Source organism: Hakea prostrata, chromosome 2 (assembly GCF_041222555.1).
Source record: "Hakea prostrata isolate BN-2017 chromosome 2, UWA_Hpros_2, whole genome shotgun sequence".
Lineage (NCBI taxonomy): Eukaryota > Viridiplantae > Streptophyta > Magnoliopsida > Proteales > Proteaceae > Hakea > Hakea prostrata.
Window position 1 is genome coordinate 2,514,091 of NC_142601.1, and position 24,497 is coordinate 2,538,587.

Here is a 24,497-nt window from a genome sequence, read left to right on the forward strand (position 1 = left end):
TACGCATTAAATGCACATAACTGCAACAATTTCAGTACACTACGACACTACATTACAAGAACTATACCAACTCACATCTAGAAATTATATGTGAATAAATGTTAAATTAAACATGCAAGGGAAATATAAGAAGGAAATTGTATCTTATGTCTTTAAACCCCACCACCACCCACCACCCTCTCCCGAAAAGAAAAAAGAAAAAAATTGTATCTTATACCTAAATGGTATCAATTAAGAAACATTGAGATTTCTAATCCAAAAAATCCATCTGGGCTCAGAAAGACTAATACCCAAAATTCCAGATTGGTAGGTCAAAAACTTATGACCCATCTTTTTTAGGTTGAACAATAGAATAGAATATAATTATGGGTCATTTTATTCGTTTGTTAGTAAGGAATACATTATGACTGGCAAACAATTTGCTCTCCAAAAAGTGAAGGCGAGGTAAATCTCAGGAATCTATAGGCTTGCCTCACAGGAATTTATAGGCTTTTAACCTAATAGTTTTGTCTTGAAAGGTATTGGATATAGCATCCTACACTTTATGGGGTCGACTTGTGAAAAACAAATATTGCAAAGTCACTCCATTTCGAATTTCCCATTTTATTTGAAAGGTATGTATCGTAAACTACCTATTGGAGCTCTTTGAGGCTCTTTTTTGTATCAATTCTCGTTCTCTATTATGCCTATTTAAAAAAAAAAATACAAGAATTTATTAAAAATGATTTCGTGAATTTTGTCAAAAACAAATTATGAATGAAATATAAGTTTGGTGTCAAAATAAAAAATTGTTCGAAAATGGTGTCTGTCTCAGGTTGATATTGAAGGTTCACTTCCGTCATCTCAAGTGAGCTTTGTAATATGGAGAGGAATCCAACACTATGGATGGTAAACCACTAGTGAAGGCCAAACCAAAACATACCACCCTGACTTTATGGTAAGAGCCAAAAGCAGATACACTTAAAATCAATGAAGGAAAAATCGCTAGTATGTTACGGAGGTGCCACCATCAAAGTAACATGTTCTGTTTTGGAAGAGGGTTTTAATAGTAGAAGCACTTGCCATGCAACAAGCTTTGATCTGGACAAAGGATTTTAAGTTGCAAAGCATTGAAGTTGAAAGTGAAACTCAAGCTCTAATTGAGATTTTGAAGAGTAACCCAGCAGATTCAGCATGAAGGCCTGCCCTTTACCATTATCATAGAAATCATATCACTTGCCAATATTTTTTATTTCATAAGAAAACAATAATCATCCATAGAAGAGTAATATCTATAAAATTTATTATTTAAGAGAGACATAAAAGAGATCTATTACTCATATTCAGTAGGGCAGTGTAAGAATCATTGTCTAAACTGAAATCATAGAGAAAAATAATATGTGGAAGGCTATGAGACCTCGATGTGGGTGAACTCAGCTCAAACCCTAGGTACATGAACTAGGATTTTTGCCTGTTTGCCAAAAAGATGGAACCCATGGGCTTTAGTCAAGGATAATATATCGGACCTGTCAACAACCTAAGTATACTTTTATTCAATTATTACAACCTCCCATATAATATTTTGAAAACCACAGAGACACTGGTTTAAAATCTCACCCTGGTATGGTAGCATAATTAAACAAAATTTATAGACCGAAATTTCAGACCTGCATGCGAATGGGAATCTATTAGCCTATTTGAGGGACACACTGAAATCCTAAATAAGTTAGAAATCAATACCAAGTTAATTTATTCTTCTGATTTGGAAGTGCCACGGTCAATATAAACATTAATGGGGCAGTCAAATTTGAATTCCACGGAGAAAAGAGCAGGCAAGGTTTAATGCGGCCACCACAACTTTCAAATGTTAACACATAACCCAAACCAAATGAAAACTACAAACAAAGCTAGAACAAGAAGATCTAACAAAGCAAGCTAAAACAACCAGAACTAAACAAAACCAGACCAGACGATAACGATCCCCAAAAATACTGGGTCCGTTTGTGATGTGCTGGGATTCGATCGGGACACTAAGCGATGGAGCTTGGAGTGGAAGAACTTCAAGAAACTGAAAGCTAACCCATAAACCATGTGATCAACTCAAATGTTGAAGAAAAAAAAGGCATTTTCATTCCAACACCAGAGAACAACCCCAGAGAATAGAAATCAAAAGAGACGATATTTGCATCCTGTAGCATTCAGAAAAGACTAACTAAAGATGCACCATCACACTCTTAATCATTTCAATTTCATTACTTCAATTTAACCAGATCTTGTACAAGGGTATGTACAAACAACCTGACATTAGAAACAACCTTCCTAGCTCCCTTTTTTGGGATCCACAGATGAGACATGCAACATTTCATAGTTTTTTCAGGATTAAAATTACTTAGTCAAACCCTACGAGTCCAAATGAGAATTACCTTCAAACGCCATTAATGTTAAATCAGATTTTAACTCAATTAATAGGAGGAGCCAGATATGGTTGCAGTCTCACCTGCTCAAATCAAATAGTAAAACACATTTTAAACCTCATCATACTGCATTAACATGCTGATAAAAATTCACAAGACAAAACAAACAAAAACAAAAATCAACAAGGGCTATCCGAGTGTTCATGAAACAGGGCCTATCCAACCTCCAAACTACACATCGTTCCACTCCATGCTGCTTAAGACTAATATGCAATGGCCGGATCAACTTAACTGGAGCAAAATTAAGTGATCAACCAGCATTAAATAAGCGATCCAAACCACGGTATTTTGTCCAGTATGTTAAGTTCACATGAATTTGTGATACTGGATAACAAGAAAATTGCAGCAGCAGCAGCAACAAATGGTGGCAAAAATATTAAATACCAAGCCCCTTTTGTTTGGGTGAAAAGAGTAACTATACAATGCACACCCAACACAATCATAGAACAAAACGCAGATCACAAGACATAAAAATCAATACGTAGTAGAGCACATTACTAACTTGAGGCAAAGTGAACTCTAAGCTTAACAAGATTGGGTACACAGCCTCACGTGAAATTGTATAACCAACTTAGAGCACACATTAAATCATACCAAAATTCAAAAAAAAATGTCTCATAGACCAGCAACTGATAGACCAGCAACTGCTATATATTCAAGAAAATAAGAACCCACCTAGGCATCCGCTTGAAACACTTTCAGCACAAACACATTCCAATTAAGCTAGTAAAACAAGTAGGAGAGTTCTCCACAATTTACAAGTACAGCTTTTTGCTGCCTCTCACCTAAGTTTCTGAGATGTCACCACCCTTTTTTACCCCATAAAAAAATTTTCCTCCTAGGACTGTTACTACTGTGTATTCCCTAGAGAATTCTATGTGGATTCTTGGGATGGTTCAGATATCAGAATACGCCTCATTGGTAGGTAATATCGCCTGCATATCTCAAATGGCTTTGGGTTTATTCCTCAGAAATCAGAAACCAGCCTCATCACTCAAAATCAGGAGGTAGCTCTTCCAAACCATTAGGCAAACTGTTGCCAAGTCTGAGGTTCAGTAAGCAACCCAAGGGCAAAGCCTCCCACCTCCATGCCAGTAGAAAGAGTGGGAGACAGAAACCATGAGAGATAAAGAGTTCCACCAGACGCCTTATCTCAACAGAGCTTAGTCTTTTCTCTACACAGGCCAGGTCTACTTAACTCTTGCTAGAGGTCTTGCATTTCTCACTCATCAAACCAAGTTGAAACTGACTTCCCCATCATACAAATTTGACATCTCAAACATAACATAACATGATATTTTACATTTTTTATTAATAGCATAAACTTGACTACAATGTTCAAATATCATGGAGTAACTTTAAGAGTCTGATTAAGAAAAAAAATTAAGGGGGAAATGGCGAAACAGGACTCATGGGTCAAGACTTGTCATCTCGGGACAATGCAGGTAAATAATTTAAATACCCCAAAGTGTAGCTCAGTTGGCAATGACCAATGCCTGACAATCTGGAATTCATGAGTTCCGCTGTTTTCATACTATTGGTAGCTGTGGGCTTCATTAGACTCGTATGACAGATTTTTCTGCACTAACTAAATCCTTTCAGCATCTCTCTGTAGTTCCATTTTCCCCCAATACACCATTATGGGATACAGAATGACTTCGACACTCAATGCTCCAGTAGCAGCATGCCTGTGCCAGTGTCTAAAAATTCCAGATAGAACCATTCATGATCGGTGAGAAATCCACTGGTAACAGAGGAACAATGACCTACTTGGTTTTCATTAAAGGATTATCCCAATTCTAGAACCCTTGCTTGGATTAAATTTATGCTTCCAAACATATGAAATTCCGCACCACAGTACTGTTCCACCACTACCAACTCCTCACACACTACACAAAATTTCTGGTTGTTTTGAAATATAGTGGCATTCATTAGTACAATCTTGGTTCACCTAGGATATTCACCCGAAGAAAAAGAAAATTTCTTCACCACTGAAACTTCCACATCCATCTATAGGAGCTCTATACTCCGTTTTCCATTCAATCCCCCAACCCCCAAAAAAAAAGGGAAAAAAAAAGTTGTTTTAACTCAGATAAATTTACATACGACACAATCACACCTTTATGTCACACTGTTCCATAAAATTAGGGAAGTGTCTACAGGGCTTCAAAGGCATTTTTCTATACACAAAAAATATAAATGTCAAATCAGACACGAGACTCTCATCAAAACAAATCAAGGGGCTAAATTGAAATGCGCCAATGGGAATTTCTCAGGAGACATTCCTCTATACCCTTTCTTGGGAAATCCTAACCACACCCTCTACCTGTGAACCAAAACTTGCCACTATATTTCTTACATGGTATTCCTCCACATCCAGTTCATATACTAATTCATGCTACTCAAAGGCATCTTGCATAATCTCACAAGGACATATTGACATACGCTTTTGCATGGAAAATTCAACTCCAAAAAGCATCACCCCTTCAGCCCTAATTCAACTTGTCAGTGCTCAAAAAATTCCCGAAATTTTCTAGATTCCCCTGGTAGTTCATGCAGAAAACTCGCTTGCTATATATTCTGTAAATCCAGGAAGTCACAAACTACGTTCCAACCAGAATTTCCTTGTCTCGGGGCCTTTCAGAGAAATTATAAGTATGAAATTGACATTTATTTTTATGGTTTCTAGATTATCACACAAATTCTAGTTCCAATACGTAATAATCAAACAGTATCCAGTCTCATTTCCCACTATAATGTAGCCCATGAGATTAACCTCCATTGGTAAATATTTATCATAGAGTGGAAGAATCCTTAACTCTGCCAGTGTTTTGCTGCCGGTCCCAAGCCCGGGTAAAGGAGGGTTGGTGCGTCAGGTCGGCAGCCGGCACAAAAAAAAATCTAGCCAAACCATTTTCATGGATTCGACCTTATATGATAATAGCTATGCTAAGGCGTTCCCCGACAAAGAAGCAACGCGCTACACTATGGCCCGGGTGTAATGATAAGTGGGCAAGGATTAGCTAGGGCATCCCCTGTAAGCAACGCGTCGCATCGGCGCCTGGATGCAGTGATAAGTAGGCAAGGGTTCCCGCGCCGTGAACGAGTGTGGGTAAAGAAGCTAGTCTAAAAACGTAGGATTAGATTGGCATCTTGGAACATAGGATCTTTAACAAGTAAAAGCTTAGAATTGATAGATGTTATGAAGAAAAAAATGATTAATATAGCTTGCATTCAAGAGACTAAATGGATGGGTAAAAAAGCTAAAGAGTTGGATGACTTTAAACTTTGGTATACTGAGGATAAAACTAATATATATGGAGTAAGTATAATAGTGGATAAAGATTTAAAAAATGATGTGGTGGATGTTAAAAGAGTGGGTGACTATTGCTATCAAGCTTGTAATGGAGAAAGAGTTTGTAAATATAATTTGTGCATATGCACCTCAAGTAGGATTAGATGAAAGTCTAAAGCTAGAATTTTAGGAAAATATGGATGGATTAATGCAAGGAATTCGTCAAGGAGCAAAGATTATCATTGGAAGTGATCTAAATTGACATATTGGAATAGATCAAAGAGGCTATGAGAGTGTACATGAAGGATATGGTTTTGGAGAGAGGAATGAGGAAGGAATTTCAATTTTAGATTTTGCTATTGCTTTTGATCTATCTATTATAAATACTTACTTCAAAAAAAATAGATGAACATTTAATTACCTTCAAAAGTGGACATCATAGAAGCCAAATATATTTCTTACTAACTAGAAGGACTGATAGATTGTTGTGCAAGGATTGCAAGGTGATACCAGGAGAAAGCTTAACTGCACAACATAGACTTGTGGTCTTAGATATGTGCTTAACCCCAAAAACTCATAAAGGGTCAAATCCTTCGTCAATGAAGTAGTCAAACAAGGAAAGTGGGATTTTAAGGGGAAATACTAATGCAATGTGGAATGAGATGATTGTGTATCAAGAAGGTGGCTAAAAATGTCCTAGGTGAATCAAAAGGAAAGCTCCATTCTTATAGAGAGACTCGGTGCTAGGATAGTGAGGTTCAAGCTGCCATTAGGAATAAGAAAACTAGTTTTAAGACATGGCAAAGAACTAAGGATGTTGAGGATCTTCAAAGGTATAGGTTGGATAGAAATGAAGCAAAGAAAATTACGGGAAAAGCAAGGGAAAAGAAGTATGAAAAGTTATACAATAAGTTGGGCACGAAGGGAGGGAAAAATCTATTTATAAGATAGCTAAGATGAGGGATAGGAAGAGTAGAGATCTTGACCATGTTAGATGTATTAAAAATGGAGATGGTATAGTATTAGTATGTGATGAGAAAATCAAGAAAAAATGGGAAATCTATTTCTCTAGTCTACTAAATGAGCATACTTCAAGCACTTATGATTCGGACGATTACACCTTTCACCAAGGCACCAATTTTCAAACTTATATACGTAGAATTTCAATGTCCGAAGTAAAAGAAGCACTAAGGAGGATGAAACTTGGCAAGACACAAGGTCCTGATGAAATCCCAATAGAAGTATGGAAGAGCTTAGGAACCCATGGACTAATTTGGTTGACTAAGTTGTTTAATAAGATTATGAGCACAGGGAAAATGCCAGATGAGTGGAGGAGAAGCATCGTGGTTCCAATTTACAAAAATAAAGGAGATATTCAAAGCTGTAATAACTATAGGGGGCATTAAATTGATGAATCATACTATGAAATTATGGGAGAGAATAATTGAAACCCGTTTAAGACACTTAACTACAATTACGGAGAACCAGTTTGGGTTTATGCCGGGAAGATCTACAACGGAGGCTATTTACCTAATTAGGAGACTTATGGAAAGGTATAGAGAATGTAGGAAAGACCTTCATATGGTATTTATTGACCTAGAAAAAGCTTATGAAAGAGTCCCTAGAGCACTAATTTGGCAAGTACTAAAGAAAAAGGTTTTGCAAGTAAATATGTAGATATAGTTAAGGATATGTAAGATGGTTCAGTGACAAGTGTAAGAACAGTGGGGGGGCAAAGTAATGAATTCCTGATTACAGTTGGGCTACATCAAAGATCAACTTTAAGCCCATATCTATTTGCACTTGTAATGGACGAATTAATCAAAGACATTCAAGATGAGGTCCCCTGGTGTATGCTTTTTGCTGATGATATTGTGTTGATTGATGAGACTCAACTCTCAAGTGGGAATTAACACCAAATTAGAATCATGGAGAGTAGCTTTGGAAACAAAAGGCTTTAAACTAAGTAGAAAGAAGACAGAATATCTAGTTTGTAACTTTAGTCATGATCGGGCAGACAATAAGGTGGTGATATTTGACGATAAAGAGATTCCTCAGAGTGATTGTTTTAGGTACCTAAGTTCAATCATAAGTAAAAGAGGTGATTTAGAGGATGATGTTTCCCAAATAATTAAAATAGGGTGGATGAAGTGAAGAGGTGCGTCCGAAGTCCTATGTGATCGGCGTATTCCATTAAAGCTTAAAGGAAAATTTTATAAGACCGTTGTTCGACCAGCTATGAAGTACGGTGCAGAGTGTTGGACTGTTAAAAAGAATCATATGGATAAGCTCAATGTAGCAGAAATGAGGATGCTAAAATGGATGAGTGGCAAAACTAAGATTGATAAGATAAGGAATGATCATATTAGAGTTGGTTTGGGAGTTGCTCACATAAGTGATAAGCTTCGAAAAAGTCATTTTAAATGGCATGGCCACATTCAACGGAGACCTATAAATGCCCCTGTACGGAGAAGTGATATAATCCAGATTAAAGGAACTAGAAGAGCTAAGGGTATACCTAAGTTGACCTTAAGAGAAGTGGTGAGAACTGATATGCATAGCTTAGGCCTTGTATCTAGCATGGCCTTGAACAGAACTGATTGGAAGGCAAGAATCCATGTAGCCAACCCCATTTAGTTGGGACAAGGCTTATTGTTGTTGTTGTAGTGGAAGAATCCTTGGCTGATGGACAAGGGGACACAATCATGCACTCACCAACTCAGTATTTGTAGCTAAAAGGGACACAGATCCTTCTAAAGCCAAAACACAAATAGAAACATAAAAGACAAGAACACGACAAACGGACTATTCCCACCAAATGGATCAGCTACAAGGATCGTAGCCCAATCAGCTCAATTCAGGACCAAAACTATGCATGCTTTTCCTCGTTTCATGCCACTACAAGGGTAACTAGAGGCATGCTCCTAGTTCTTTTAGCGCCTGTTTGGTTACATGAATCTAGGGATTTGAAATGAAATGGGACTTCAAACCTATGGATTCATGGTTCAAAAAATAAACTGTTTGGTAAGCCTCAAATCTATCGAAGTTCGTTAAGTACCATTAGGCTACTCCACATGGATCCACAAATTTCATCCATTTTACACTTAGGGTGGAATCCATGGATTTCACCCAATCCCCAAGAATGGCTTAATTCATGTTTTTAGGCAAAAAGGTGAAATCCAGGGATGTTTTACAACCAAACAAGTATAAATTTCCGATTCATGAATCCAGGGATTTGAAACATGGATTCAGATAACCAAACAGGCCCTTAGCACATCAATCAAAATCAACTCATTCCGCTCAACTAGAGCATTGCAAGGCCTCCATTTAACATGGCCATGCCAACCACAAAAATTGACTTTCCACTAACTAATCATCAAGGCTGCCTTCCAAATCAGCTCTAATGTGGTCACTCCTTGTAAGGAATACAATGAAAATAATAAACCCTCACATGGACAAATCATAAACATAATGGCACAGTGTCCCCTTGCACTAAGTTGATAAGCATTTTTATAGCAAAGTCTCTTAATTCTACCAAAGCCAACTGCATGGATCAATACTTCACTGCATAACCTGAACTTACCACTTTCTAAGACAACAGAGAAAAAGATCACAGCGTAGTTATGCCTCTATACCAGGCCAAGTCTGACAAGGCAACAGAGTTTAGGCCATGGCCTCTGTAGAAATCATGTCAGCAACTACCATATCAAATTCCAGATACTTATCAAGAGTAAAACAGGAACAGTTCAAAAGAGGACAAAATAGAAAAAGGAAAGGAAGATAATAATAAATTGCAAGGAACCAAATAAATTATGAAAATGTTTATTTCTTAAATCAAGTAAAGGATGTGCCAAATAAGAATTTTACATCCAAATTTGTTCAGTAAGACACCACTATATCACCACTGCACTCATCAACAGGAGGGGAGGAGTGAGGGAATGAAAACAAACATGCATGGCAAGTATCAGCACTATCAACTTCAAAATTCAGTGAAGAACAAGTTTGATATACTTTCTACAAATTCACCAACATTTATACATACACTGTGATGATCTCCGCAGTAAGTTAAGACTGGGATCAAGATAGGATGACTTGGAAGCCTATATCAGCTTGGTGAATATTAAAAACAAAGTCCCCAGCACTGTCAAGCTGCCAACCAGACAGAGGTTAAACCACAGTATAATACAATATGATACAATAAAATACAAAGCTACTCTATTAACATGACGTCTAGCCAATAGATATTGGAGCCTTCCGTCTAAAAATCGGATAAAAGCACATATGACATATCACCTGATCTGATGTACAAAGACTGGTTCTGCACAAAGCCCTGCTCAACCAAAGCATCTAGTTGACAGTATTCTCATCTATCAATCAACCACAAAGCTGATTTAGTATTCACCTCATAGTAGATAAATCTTCCAAGACCTCTAGGTTTTATTTCTCTAGTTACAAGCAATCTGATCGACCCTGTGACTTGATTCATATATTTATTTCTTTTAACTTTCAAGCGCAGCATATAGTTCAATGTCACTACAGGATATTTTTCCCCTTTTCGGGTAGAATGCTACAGGAAGTTCTGCATATCAAACAAAATAATAGTATATAGTGCCAAAATATTATTATAAAGTGACAATCGTAGTATATAGTGATCAACTACAAGAAATACGGATCCCTCAGCTTGTTGAGATGTTATCATATCCATAAAGTAACTCCTAGAAAATAAAAATAAAAATAAAAACCAAATTCCCATCAGAGGGAAGGCAAATATTACCAGAAAATCTAGGAGCAAGTTCTTCACAAAGTTGCACATCTAGTATAGCTCAGGAATCTTCATTTATCCAGTAAAGCTGTCAGCAGTAAACACAGACTGCATTAAACAACTAAGCCACAAATTTCCCATCTTTAGCAAATACTTCCTAGTACTAAAAGTTAACAAATACTCTGAACAGGAAAATAAAATTGCAACATGATCCAAAACAAGAACAAATTTAGTTATTGATGCCCTTCTTAGCTCTTAGTGATTCAAGAGCCTTCTTTCTGAGCTCAATTTCAAGCTTTTTCTGCTCTGACTGTGTCTCCTCAGTGTCACTTGGATTTGAATCTTTCCTGGGATCAGCCTCACGTTCTGAATCATCAGCATCATTTCGGAGTTTTTCAAAATCTGAAGGTGGAGTGACTGTGTCCACTGACTTGTCTTTTAGCTTGTTTGAGCGGCGTTCTTCTCTTCTACGATGTCGTTCTTCACGTCGTCGTCGCCTTTCCTCTTTCCGCAATCTCTTTTCTTCCTTCTTTCTTCTCTTGGCCTCCTTCCTCTCATGAATTACAGAATCATCAGATGCATTATCATCTGAAGTCAATTCAGGCCTACTTGACCTCTTATGCTTTCTCTTTTCCGTGTAATCAGTTCTGGATTTCTCTTTTTCATCTGACTCAGAATCGGAGTCACCATGGCGACTCTTTGTATCAATATCTTTCACTGATTTCTGTACAACTGCTGTCTTTTCCTGCCGGTCCCAGTCTTTAGCCTTGCTTGAATGAGAATGCTTTCCCTCCTCTGCTTTATTACCTTCTCTGGAGGATGATTTCCGTACTCTTTCCCTTAATGAAGGTGAATCTCTTCCATGTTTATTAGCCAATTGCCGTCCATCCTGAACATCATTTGGTACAAAGCTTCCACCGTCTGGTCTTCCAGGTGCATACTCAATACCACCAAAAGTAGGAGATTCTTGTTGAATGGGACTCTCAGATAGACCACTCCCCATTGAAGCTTTCAAACTGCTGCACAAAAGTCAAGACCAACATTATTTCTTGCAGATTTCATACAACTGCAACTTAGTGAGATGATAGCATACCTCTTTTTGTCCTGATATTTCTTTCTTATATCTGTGTTATATTGATGACCCCCAGCTTCAGCAGACTGAGAACCACCCACTTTTTCAGGGGAGTACCCTTCCTGCTGAGAACCCTTCACAGAAGAATGTTTCCTGTTGCTAGGTGTGGGTGAACGCCTGTCTGAAGAATTATCCCTATAATTCTCCTCCTCACTGAAATACAGAATTCAAGCATAATAAATTACACATACACTGAAAATGATATCTTAATTCCAAAAACCAATGCAGCAAATGGTCATTGTGATATTCAACCTGACATGACTGTGCTCTTCCACAAAACTTGCATCGGAGCTATCATGACGAACTGCTGGTCTTCTTGGCTGCCTCACAGGACTCACAGTGCCAAGACGACTGACCCGTTCTTTCCCTTGCCTTGGAGGACTCTCAGATGAGCCACGGACCCTTTAGTAGTACATTAAAGCAAGCAGTAGCCATGATCAGAAAAAAGAACAGAAAGAAAACAATGCTATAAAGCCCATTACACAGTTTATCAAAATCATGAAACAAACCTATCCTCATGAGGACTTAATTTCCCCGCGTGTGGTGAAGAATCTGATGGACTTTGAGAAAATTCTTGTGAACGAGCCAAAGCAGGCCTTTTCTGAACGGCAATCCTCCGGTCACTAGGATCCCGTTGTGGTGACCTCAATGAAATCGGTGGCTGGCGAGACTCTGTGTCCAATCCCCTTCGTCCCTGACCCAATCGCTCAACCTCCCTTGGAGTAGCATGACGAACAGGAGACAGTTTCCCATGGGCCCTGTTACAGGTTTTATGAGATCATACAAGATAATGTAATGGTTCCCTGTAAAAGGAGTAAAATAACTGCGTTGATATCAAACAAAAACCTATCCAGGACAATATGGCAGCAGTTACCTTTGAGAGACATCCACATCACGTGTACTTCTGGGTTCCACGCCATTAGTTCTAGCATCACGATCCCTACTCAAGCTTCTACGACTCCTATATGCAGGACTGCGGCTTCTGTAAGGACTACGACTCCTGCACAAGCACCATTTAATTGATGGACTCTCTTGGGGAGAAAACTTTGACAAATTGAATTACAGGTACCTATATCTCATTCTTGGTGATACCACTGGTGACCTCCTCCTTTGTCTTGGGGACCTACGAGGAGATCTCCTCCTCAATGGTGAGGGTGACCTGTGCCGAACTGGTGATGGAGAATTCCACCTAGGAGGAGGAGATCGACGTCGTGAAGGAGTTCGTGACCTCCTGCGGATGCCAACTGGAGATCTATGTGGTCGACGCCGCACAGGAGAAGGAGACCTACGCCGCACTGGAGAAGGAGACCTACGCCGCACTGGAGAAGGAGACCTACGCCGCACAGGGGAAGGAGACCTACGCCGCATAGGAGGAGGAGATCTACGCCGCACAGGGGAAGGAGATCTACGCCTTGATGGAGAGGCCATTCTACGCCGCACAGGAGAAGGAGATCTACGCTGTGAATATGATGATGATCTATGTCTAGAATTATGTAATCTGCTCCTTAAAGGAGAACGCGGTTTACGCAGTGAAGGCCGATGACGAGGAGAAACAGAACGCCTCCTAGGAGACTGAAACCGCCTTCCAGGGGAAACAAAACGCCCCCGTGGTTGGGGAGAACCAGATAAGCTCCTGGACCTGTTCCTTTCCCTGAGATAGGTACAACATTGAGTCAAGTAAAATTAAATAATGAAAATAGAATCAGAAGAATGAATTACAGTATAGGTACTCAGTATCTCCAGATGTGCTATATTGACACATCAAACATCAAATAATGCAACCTGGATGTACTTAACTGAACTATAGAAAGTCTAACCAAATTTCATGGCTGGATAAAAGAAAACATACTCCGAATAACTCCTTGAATTCGAAAATGAATTGCTGACAGACTTGGAAGGAGAGCTGCAGCAGAAAAAACACATGATTTCATCATGTAAAGGAAGTCACTGAGTGGGAACATAACAACGATCACCGAGTACAAGATAAGATCACATACCGATTAAAGGGGGAACGGTCCACTGAATGTGGAGATTTGGATGCCCTGTTAAAATAAACATGAAAAATATTTCAAACCCAGGACTAGATAAGTTTAAACATGTATAAAATAAGCCAGTTCTACTTGACACCTATTTCCATCTCAGCATAAAATAAAAAATAAATAAATAACACATAGAATAGCAGTCAATGCCCAACCCACCAACAGAATGGGGTAAAAATCATAATAATAACACTAATCAGGCAATAATGTCACAAAAAAAATTTACCAATTAATTCAATAAGGCTAAATAATAATGAACAGTAAAAAAAAATTGTTTTTTGTAATCTCAGGCTGGCAGCCAACTTCCAAGCTACAGACAGCTGATTTGGTTGCTCCAATTCTTGGTTAGAAAGGAATCTTCTGGTTGAGATACGTCACCTACATTTGAAAGAGATCCATCTCCAACATATAGCTCACCACCTTGTCATAATCTGATGAATAAATAGTACTGTAAACCAAGCATTGTAACCCTGGCTCATTTGCAAATACTTCAATAAGGTTAATTTCAACCAAACACTACAAATCAACTTCATGGATGCTTCTTTCTTTCTCTCTTCTTTTTTTTTGGGTTAATTTGTTCATTGTGTACCAAACTAGATTCTATTGCATCCAACAAGCATAACAATCCACCACCATCTAATACTTATGTGCACATAACAGAATTCTATAAAACAACAACCCGTTGTGATGGAGAGCTGGTTAAGAGAATAATAGAAACCTGAGAAAAATTGCATTGGGGGGAGCACAGATGCACGGCCAAACAGACCACTCAAAACTCCATTATATTCTATCTATCTTAAAAGATGGGGGGAATATCCAAAATAGAAGACTCCAAAAAATAAAGACCAACTCTCTAACTAGAAACTTATTCAAATAAAGGACCTAAGAACAATTAAAACCAAAAACCTTAAGTAGCTAACTTCTAAAATAAACTAAATCAGTGTTTCCCCAATGACATGCAAGCTAAAATCCTAGAGAATCCAAACCTAAAACTGGATCTGCATCTTCATCTGGACACCCAGTTGTGTTTGGGTTGGTCCAAGGCAGTGTAGTAACACCTAATTCACCGATGTTGAGAAAATCGCATCCACAAGTTCTGTAAATTGAGAGAATCAGCAGAACTCGATAGGTATGCACAAACATCAGCTTTTATGAGTTCATGATTTAGCATACCTCTTGATCAACCACTAAAATCTTCAAATGATTGTTAGCACAAGCGGTCCCATTTATGAGAATTTTAACATAGTTTAACAACTACCATCAGAGTATTGTTAAATTCTTCAATTCCAAACTTGATTGGATCATTCGCTTCAGCCTGATTGTCACATTTGTTGGCTGCCTCTGTTATTATTCTCAGGGATCCTATCATGATTAACATATCATCATAGAAGCAATACTTATGATTGGCAAGCTCCTGAAACCACGTCTCCAAATTGGTTTTCTTTTTCTTTTCTCTTTTTTTTTTTTTTTGGTCTGAAGTTTTTCAGAAGCATCACTAATCAAGAGTAGATCATACTGATCAGCCTCCATGATCCAGAGGGTTTATGATAACAATCGCAGAGTTGTAAATTTTTTGGACTGCAAAATAAAGAAAAGAAAGAAGCATAGTGCAAAGATGCGTGGGGGACTGGGGGGTGGGGTTGGAGCAAGTTCGGAAAGGTAAAGAAGAATAAGAATAGTAAGGAAGGGACACTAGAGAGGTATAATGGGGGGAGAGAGAAGTTTAGGAATAGAAAAAATAAAGAACAAAAGAGAAGAAGCAAAATGAGTGGTTGAAAGGTGGGGCCTGGGGTTACTGAATGACTTTTTTTTCTTTTTTGGGTTGCTTCAGTTTTCTGCCTTTACTTCTCGACTTCTTCCCCTGGATCCCTGTTGCTTGCTCTTTCTTACAGTCTAGCTCCTAATTTTGTTTCTGCTAGCTAGCAGAACACAAGGAAGAGGGAAAATCGATCAAACCTGCAGGAGCCAGAAAAAATAAATAAAGGGTGCTGCAGTCTGTGGACTGGATCTTAACGAAGTTAGGTTTCAATTGGAAAGTGGGTTGGGGAAAGAAGAGATGGAAATAAAACAGTGATGACTTAAGCTAGAGAAAACCTTTTTTTTTTAACATGACCCTATGGAATGAAATCACTGGTGTGGAATGTGGATTGTATGTATCAGGTTTCCTGTAGAATCGAAAAGGGACTGTTGGATCTCAATTAGAATCAAAGTCACAGGGAAAGGGGTAGGGAAGGAGAGATATGGAGTACAACAGAATCCCGAGAAGAATCAAAGTTGCAGAGATAGAGAGAAACTACGGCATAAGAAGAAGGAAAAAGGGTAAGCAGCTCCAGTTTTCTATTTATTTTAACAATCCTGGCAATGTGTGGCAGCTATGGTAACATGAAAAAAAGATTTGGGAAGAGGTATAACCTGAGAGAGACCAACAAGTAAAGGAATGAAAGATTGTAGGGGAAGGATACAGATCTATTGGCTATAATACCATATTGATGGAGGGCCGACTAAGAGAAGAGGAAAACCTTGAGAAGAATAATAGTTCCAGGGGAGAGAAAGAAATCACATAATATGTAGGGGGAGAAGAACGCAAACACACAGCAACACCAACTAAACTCAGACCATAACTCCTCTATTCTACTTAATATGTCTCCAACAATGGCTTTCTCATTATCATCTACCGCCCTTTCTTTCCTCCCGGTTATTCACCCATGAAGATCGCCGTATGTATGCTCGACTTCGGTTGCCGGTGCTATAGGTAGGAGGGGACTACAGAAAGAAAGGGGAATAACCGGGCTAATGATAGATAATTGAATCAAATATGAAAAGAAGAGTTAATATCAGAGACAACTCAAAAGTTTTGCTCTAAAGCAGACACCAAGAGATGTAAAAATGGCATATGTCCACTACACTGTTAGAACCATTAGGTCTAAATTGGAAAACACCCAGCTATCCCTTTTTTATTACTTTTCTTCTTCCTTATTTTTTTCCCTTGTTCTTCAATGACCACAATGGTGTTCCATAACCATGTCTGAATTTGATTCTATAATAGAAAACAAAAGGTCTCCACATTTTTCCCCCTTTTCACAGAAGCCAATGACGAGCAAGGAATTTTATACCTAAGACACTCTGTTAGTATTCCCTTCATCTCCCTCTTCTTCTCCTCCTTTTTTGGGTCTTCTTTACTAATTCACCCTCGATCAGTGGCAGAGCAAGAGAGAGAATGACAAGTGAGCAAATGAGGGGTGAGGAGAGTAGCTAGAATGCAGATGAGATAACTCTAGAATCAACTCAGCCACCATCCTAACCAGCAACTAGAAGTTCAAAAAATACTCAGAAACATAATATTGAAGAACATAGCTGCCAGCTATGATTCAATTTCAGATTCAGATTAGGTTCTCACAGCGGAGGAGCTATAGGAAATGAGATTAACTAATTATTGCATTAATGGAGTGAACAAGTTCTCAGAAATAAGGCTGAATAATATGGCAGAGAGAAGAGCCTGAGACTGGACTTGAACCTAAGTCATCTCAAATAAAAGAAGAAGAAAAAAAGAACCCTGTTGATCCTCAACCTCAACTTTCTTTCTCTTTTTCTCTTTTGTTGCCTTTCTACTTCCCTCACCTCTTGTAATTCACAAAATTCTAGAAGGAAAAACAAGAGAAAGTATGAAAAACAATAAGAAGCTACGCTGAAATAAAAAAGAAAGCCACAAAAGTATCTCAATACAAGGCCAGAGGGCAGGCCAGTTGAATTCAAACTAGAATGTCTCTCTCCTCTCTAACAATGACAGTCAAGTGTGATAGAGGAGCAAATAGTTGGACATCTGAACAGTAACACTGACACAGATGATGATGACATAAGGAGAGAACTTTTACAATAAAGACGCAAGAAGGGTGAATTTGAAAATGATGCAGGCACAGTTGTGATCACCGAAGGAGTAGCTGAGAAAGATACTTCGGTTATTTTTGGATGTTTTAGGTCAGGCCATCATAGCATAAAGGTATAATTTAAGTGAGCACTTACGAGTGTCTATGTCACTTCTGCATTTTCACAGGATGATTGTGCTTCAGGGCAAACTTTTTTGGGGAGTTTCCGATATTAAAAATACCTTTAAATTTATTTTCTAAAAAATGACAAACTGTCTAACAAGGAAACTAAGTATCAATAATTGGAAACCAATTATCACACATGGCTATCTTCTAAATAAACTAATAGACAATATTTCTCCAAGTAACATAGTAAAATCCTACAAAATACAAAACTCAAACTAGTCGTGGTTCTTCTTTGTATGGATTCCCAACTGGGTTCGAGTCACATCTGCATCAATTTGCCCCTTCAGAATAATAATAAAAAAATAAAAATCGGAAACATTCTAATCACTATATCAAGCCCCTGTGCTGTGTACAAAGTTGCTCTTTGACTCCACAGTTGCACACAACAAATTTAGTACAGAACAAATCAAAGAATTCAAGACAGAGAATTATAAAGACATTTAATTTTCAATAACTAAAATAATGCAGGAAAAGCAATACTCTCAGCTCTAACCTGTTCATCTTCCTTGAGCCATTCCTCTCGTCGGCTTCTTTCTCTTCACTGGAGCCTCTGGCAAGAGCACGCCTTGATATTGGATTAGATACAGCATCATTGATCCTCTTGTCATCGTTAACGCCGTCCTACAGTAGTTTGAGGCAAAGAAGGACATGAACCCAAATAATTGCAGAAGCAAGCTGAATGCCAGAACAAACGTAAACGGGGTTAAAACCAAAAGCCATAGTTCTGTAAAAGCTTAATATGGCATATAATGGACTAGTTACCATCTTCTTCAGGTTCTCTAGCTCCAACTCCCTTCCTTCTTTCTCTTTCCTCTTTTGAATTTCGTTGGTAATTCGATCAGCTTCCGCCTAAAGTAATCATGTACAAATGTTAGACAAGATATAAAATATTATTTAATACAGTCGGGAATACCAATGATGAAACGAATTCACATAAGGTCAAACCTTCTTCTTTCTAAGTTCCTCGTCTGTGGCATCCAATATCTGTTGAGGGATACCGCTGGCGTTGTTCTGCGCGCTCAAGAGGAGGGTCCAAAGTTCTTTCATGAATTTCCCTGTGTTTTTCTCCATAAATCCAGTGAGATCGATTTGAACCTCCTTCCCGTTCACCTCCTGCAAAGAGATTAGAATAAAAAAACAGTAATCAAAATCCAAGTTTAACGTGATGCATCCTACATGTGGAAGTTGGATGTAGAAATGCACATAAACTAAATTTTAACCTTTTTATCCAGCAACTCATAAATGAAATTGATCAGAACTTCGTCTTCGAATCCCAAAAGCTCAGTTACCCTCTTAGCTATCCAGGGTTTGATCGTGTCTATCTTCACCTTGGTCATGTCAACCTAGACACACGAGCTTAGAGAATGAAACAGATTTTAAAATAAAAATTAAAAATTGCTTTGCGTACAATAAAGAAAAATCTTGTTTTGACAAACCCTAGCTTCAATGGCATTAAACATAATACAACAAAGACGAACCAGATGCTCCAATTCGGGAGCGAACTTCTGAGATTTCAACAGCTTCGCCTGTTTATTCGAGAAGCGAGTATCTTGATCTGCCGAGGTGCCCTAAAATCCAAATCCGATAAACAGTTCATCAAGCCATATTTCTAAGAACGAAACTCGCAACACCAATGGGCCAATAAACTTACGAATTTTACAGAAATGATACAGTAATAGAGATTCTTACCCGGAAGAATCCGCCGGACATCTTCGATGGATATTAGCAAATCTTGCAGATTTCCGTTTGAAAAAGGGAAATATAGCTTCTGAGGAAGAGAGAGATAGGGAGAGTAAAGTAAGCCGCTCTGAGTCACAATTCAGCGCTTTTCTCACTTTACGCCATTGTTGCTGCAAGCGGCAAGGGAGAACTTCACTTTCAGAAGAAACGAATGAAATCCTATAATGCCTTTCTATCTCATCCAAAATCTAAACCTGAGACACTGTTTAGTGCCGAGCATTTTATTCTCTTACCTCACCACCCTAGTTAATGTGAGGTTGAAGATTACGGATCTATCCACTGCCATATGCCCACTTAGACGTTGGCTTGGATGGGTAAAAGAGTCTTTTTCTGGACCTCGACCGAAACTGCGAAACATGAGCCTAGGGTTACCGTGGAAAAAATGACTTACGAGATTTCATACGGCCTTCTTAGTTCTACCCGAATAAAAACAAGGGGAAAAAAATTTTGGTGATAAAAGAGAAATTGGATAAAAATTGCCTCATTACAAGTAGACCCTTTTTTTGGGTCTAAGATTCATCCGGCCAGCTTGTGCCTTGTGCGCACTGAAGTATGAATCTTAGCACTCTACCAACCCTGCATTTGACATTATGTCTTGTTGTCAAACTTAGTACACAATCTCTTATTGTATCATGTTTTAAATTACAAACTTCTAACTTGGATGTAATTGGTATCATTATCTCCAAAATAAGAAAAAGGGTGGGAGATTGTTGGTTTATCTGCTTATGCTTAGATATTTCTCTAGAGTTTTGTCACACCAAATGTATTATAGATGTACATCATTTTTTGGGGCATTTTGTATCACTATCCTTATGCTTTCTAATAAGTACTTCAAAAGTTGTCTTGTTGGGGCCCTTCTTTGTTGTAATTCCATAATGATTTCATTTTGAAGCAGTCTTATCACCTATGCTCCACCTGTCTCCAGTTGGTTCAACAGATACACTTACACACATAAGTGTTGGTGAGTTTCAAAATTGTTTTCTAAGAGCAAATATTTGAAACAATTAGTCGATGATGTTATTCCATTATTTGTCATGTCAATATGTTTTGGGAACAAATTTTAGTCCCTAAGCCGTCTATTTACGTTATTTAGAAGTTGAGATGGATTAAGATCTTTATTATTAATAAGTTTTGCATTTCTTTCTAACCAAATGAAATAATAGCATGTGATTATAAAATTAGAGAATAACCAGATCTTAGTGTGTTTATCTTGGTAATGCTCATTTATAAAAGAAATGCACAAGTTAAGAAATGAGTTGTTGCTAATGAATTATGTTTGCAATCCCAGAGCTCCCTGCCCATATTATTTTTGTCCAATTGCACGAGATGAAGATATGCCAAGTCATTTCTTCTAAGTTGTTGCATAAGGTACAAGTCTAATTTGTTTTCCATCCATTTGGAGAGGGTCTTCTTTTGTTGGTAGTCCTGCATTTAATAGACATCAAAAAAATATTTTAAATTTTGGATGTATTAGTAACTTCCAAAGGAACCTCCACCATTGAGTTGATGTTTGTAATGGATCATGGCTATTCATCTTTGACAATGCAATTCTTGCTAGTTTTGCAAAGAATTAATCTGTTGTCAATAAAAGAGATACCCATGAGTCCAGTGTTGGGGATGGGTTAATTAAAATAATTGACTATGATAAAAGTGAGGGTAGTTGGTTTGTGTGATTCTAATTGTTTAAATCTTTGTTGCTTTGTTGGTAATTCTAGTAGACTTCTCTTACAGTAGATTGTCGTTGTCCTAAGAGGGGGTTTTATTTACCTACCATATGGTATGTTGTTGATCCTACCCACGGGTCAAATCAGAAGTATGTGTTTTTCCCATCACCAATTTTCCTTTGTACGGTTGTACCATTATTTAGAGCATGGGGATGATGCTGAATACTCTTCCACATCCATGATTATTTTTGTTTTTCACTTTGGGATCAAAGATAGATAATTTGGAGAAGTATCATGCTTAGAGAATTTCCCCCCATAGAAAATTTTTGTTGTTGAGTCACCATCATTGCTTAAGTAACAGGGCACTATTAACCTGCTCCATTCGCTTAAATCCTAGTCATCCTTGTTGTCTGGGTTTGCAGCATCGCTCCCAAAAGATGAGTGTCAGTTGTTTGTTTTTGTTGGGTTTTCCCAACCAAAAAATTTGATAAACTGTATCCAATGCCTTGCATATAGTTTTGGGAAAGTGAAACCATTGCATTAGATATATAGATTGTAATTGAAGGACAGATTTCATGAGTATTTCCCTTATTGCATAGGATAATGTTGAGGCTTTCCATGTAGCCAACTTGTTTCTCATTATGGTAAGAAGATGTTCAAAGTTTTTTGTTTTTGCTCTAGCATGGAACAATGGAGTTCCTAGGTAGGATGCATTATTTTTAATATTCCTGGATGCCTAAAACTAACAAGATTGCTCATTTGTTACGTTGATCCACATTTTTGGAAAAATAAGCACCACTTTTTTCGAAATTGATTTGTTGTCCTGTGATGTTAGAGAATAAGTCAATGGTAGCTTGTAAGGATAGTACATTTGCCTTTGTTGCTCTACATGATAGAAACGTGTCATCTGCAAGCAAGCGATTTAAGACTTCCGGAACATTTATAGCAATTTTGGTACCTTTGAAGAGATTGAGATTCTTGTATTCCATAAAAGTCTAGAGAGGACTTTCATAATGATAAGGAAAAGATAAAGGCTTAGGGGACATCCTTGCCTAAGGCCTCCGATTCCCATAAACCAATGGTAGGGGCAACCATTGAATTTAACAGAGTAGGATGCATAAGATAATAGGGTTTTGACCATGTTACACAAATGGGTATCAAAACCCCAAAGTTGAAATAAATGGGAGATAACATCCCATTCAACCCTATCATAGGCCTTTGACATATCCAATTTGAGTGCAACAAAACCAAATTTTGCTATTGTTGTTCTCATGTAATGGAAGATCTCATATGCAATCATTATGTTATCATAGATTTGCCTATTGGGAACAAAAGCCTATTGACAAGGTGAGATTAGGTTTTGTAGGCATGGTTTCAATTTCTAGCCTTCTACTTAGGATTTTAGCCATAAGCTTATAACTAACAATGGAGAGACTGATGGACCAGAAGTCCGACACTTTCTTTAGAGTTTCAATTTTTAGAATAAAGCACAGCAGGCTGTGATTTTCACCAAAGGGTAGGTCAAGGTTAAGAAAAAAATTCATCGCAAAGGAGCATAGCCCAAAATGAATCAGATCCCAATTTTTCTGATAGAAGTAGGCATTAAACCCATCAATCCCTAGTGCTATATGTGGACCCAATGAGAAAAAGGTAGAGTTGATTTCCTCAGTAGATGGTGGTTGGGAAATGGCATGTGGGATTAGATTTTGGTCCAGAGGGGGGAAGAGTGCTTCAACAAAATTGGGGTCCAAAGGATTAGAAGAGGTGAGAAGACTTTTCATGACGTTTGCAAAAGCTATTGCAATCTCAACATTACCTTTAATGGTTTGATCTTCATACTACAAAATTTCAATTTTCTTCTTATGACAATGGATTTTTTTAGGCTAGATGGTTGTATATCGATGTTTCTGTCTCCATTAGAAATGTATTTCTCTCTCGATTTTTAAACCAGAATTGTTCTTCAGTTTGCAAATCCCATTTAATGGTGTGGATTTTTTTATTGATAAGATTTGGATCTGAGCTGTTGTTGGCTTGTAGATCATCAATTTTAGCGAGAGATTAGTGAAAAAAGATTGTCAATATTCCCAATGACTGACATGTTCCAATTTTGGAGGTATCTTGATAGATTTGCCAGCTTGATGTGTAATCCCTTGTCAATATCATTTGCCCAAGCTCTTTTGATAGTATAAACAAAATTTGGGATGTTGATACCATGCATTTTGGAAGTGGAATAATTTATTTTCAAAGTGATTTGGGGGTTCAGTATTAAGAAGTAGAGGGTAGTGATTAGATCCAATTCTAGGTAGGGTTTGGAGTGAAGCATTGGGAAAGAAAGAAATCCAAATAGGGCTTGCAAAAGCATAGTCTAGTTTTTTCTTTTACCAGGTTAAGTGGTTATTGCATATTTGACCAAGTGAATGGGTTCCCAGATCCTAAGACTTAGTTAAGAGAAAAGTTTGTGCATATTTGGGAAAGAAGATGCAGAGAGGGTGATGCTTTCTATGGCATTCCTATCTTGTCTTCAAATTTTAAGACCTAATTGAAATCTCCTATGATAAGGAAGGGATAGAGAGTGCTTCTCAATAAAACTATGAAGTTGCTCCCAAACTAGTTTTCTTTAGAGTAATGGGGTGGAGCATAGATGGCAATAATTATCCAATTAAATTTGTTTAAAGAACACATGAAATCAATGAAAGATTGATGTATCTAAATGAGAGAGGTTTCAATGTTTGGATTCTTAAGAATGCATAGTCCTCCTTTAAGTCTTCTTTTCCCATAACTATTTGAGAAAGCTATCTCTAGATTTCTAAAAGTTCTTTCATGGTTTTGGCATTTAGTTTCACATAAGAAGACTAAATCAACATCCTATTTCTTGATGATTTTGGATAGACATTGGGTGATGAAAGTTCCATTTAAGCCTCTTACATTCAATGAAAGGATTTTCATTGTGATCAAGGCAAGCAAAGATTCTTGGGGACACAAAGCAGAAGTAATAAATATACCTTCTCCCGAAATCCTCAAGCAAGTGTATAGAAACATACAATAAAGACAAGACAACAAAGAGAATACAAATATAAACCAAAAGGAAAAGACAACACAAAAAGTGCTAGATTAAAGAGAACACACTTAACAGAGTAAGTAAATATCATACAAGATAAAGATTAAACATAAACTTTCACAAAAGACAGGGTAAAGTAAGGTGCAGATGCATCAAGGTTAAGCATGATACCCATTCTTTACAAAAAAAAAAAAAAACATGATACCCATTCCACCTAAAAGAGAATACTAAAGACACAGATATATTGGGTAATACAACTGTCAAATAAATCACTATAGAGATGATAAGGAAAGACTTGGGGGGCT

General features: G+C 37.8%; 1 protein-coding gene across 4 annotated transcripts; it reads right to left on the reverse strand.

Moving 5' to 3' along the window:
- Positions 1–506: 506 nt before the first annotated feature.
- On the reverse strand, positions 507–19,674 carry LOC149023256 (splicing factor PWI domain-containing protein). Of its 4 annotated transcripts, XM_089143810.1 has the most exons (18): positions 19,420–19,674; positions 19,209–19,298; positions 18,951–19,073; positions 18,676–18,843; positions 18,493–18,579; positions 18,224–18,351; positions 13,640–13,684; positions 13,492–13,545; positions 12,712–13,293; positions 12,517–12,642; positions 12,152–12,400; positions 11,895–12,044; positions 11,604–11,795; positions 10,523–11,529; positions 10,042–10,115; positions 9,791–9,897; positions 2,403–2,476; positions 514–1,646 (listed from the first exon to the last, which is right to left on the reverse strand). In XM_089143810.1, exons 1-14 carry the CDS (start codon positions 19,438–19,440, stop codon positions 10,740–10,742), a joined length of 2,805 nt encoding a protein of 934 aa, XP_088999936.1. In that variant the 5' UTR covers positions 19,441–19,674; the 3' UTR covers positions 514–1,646; positions 2,403–2,476; positions 9,791–9,897; positions 10,042–10,115; positions 10,523–10,739. The 4 variants fall into 4 exon arrangements, with proteins under 4 accessions (XP_088999937.1, XP_088999938.1, XP_088999935.1 ...); XM_089143811.1 differs by having other exon boundaries at positions 507–2,476; positions 10,042–10,327; XM_089143812.1 differs by having other exon boundaries at positions 509–2,476; positions 10,523–11,526.
- Between the last annotated feature and the right edge of the window lie 4,823 nt (positions 19,675–24,497).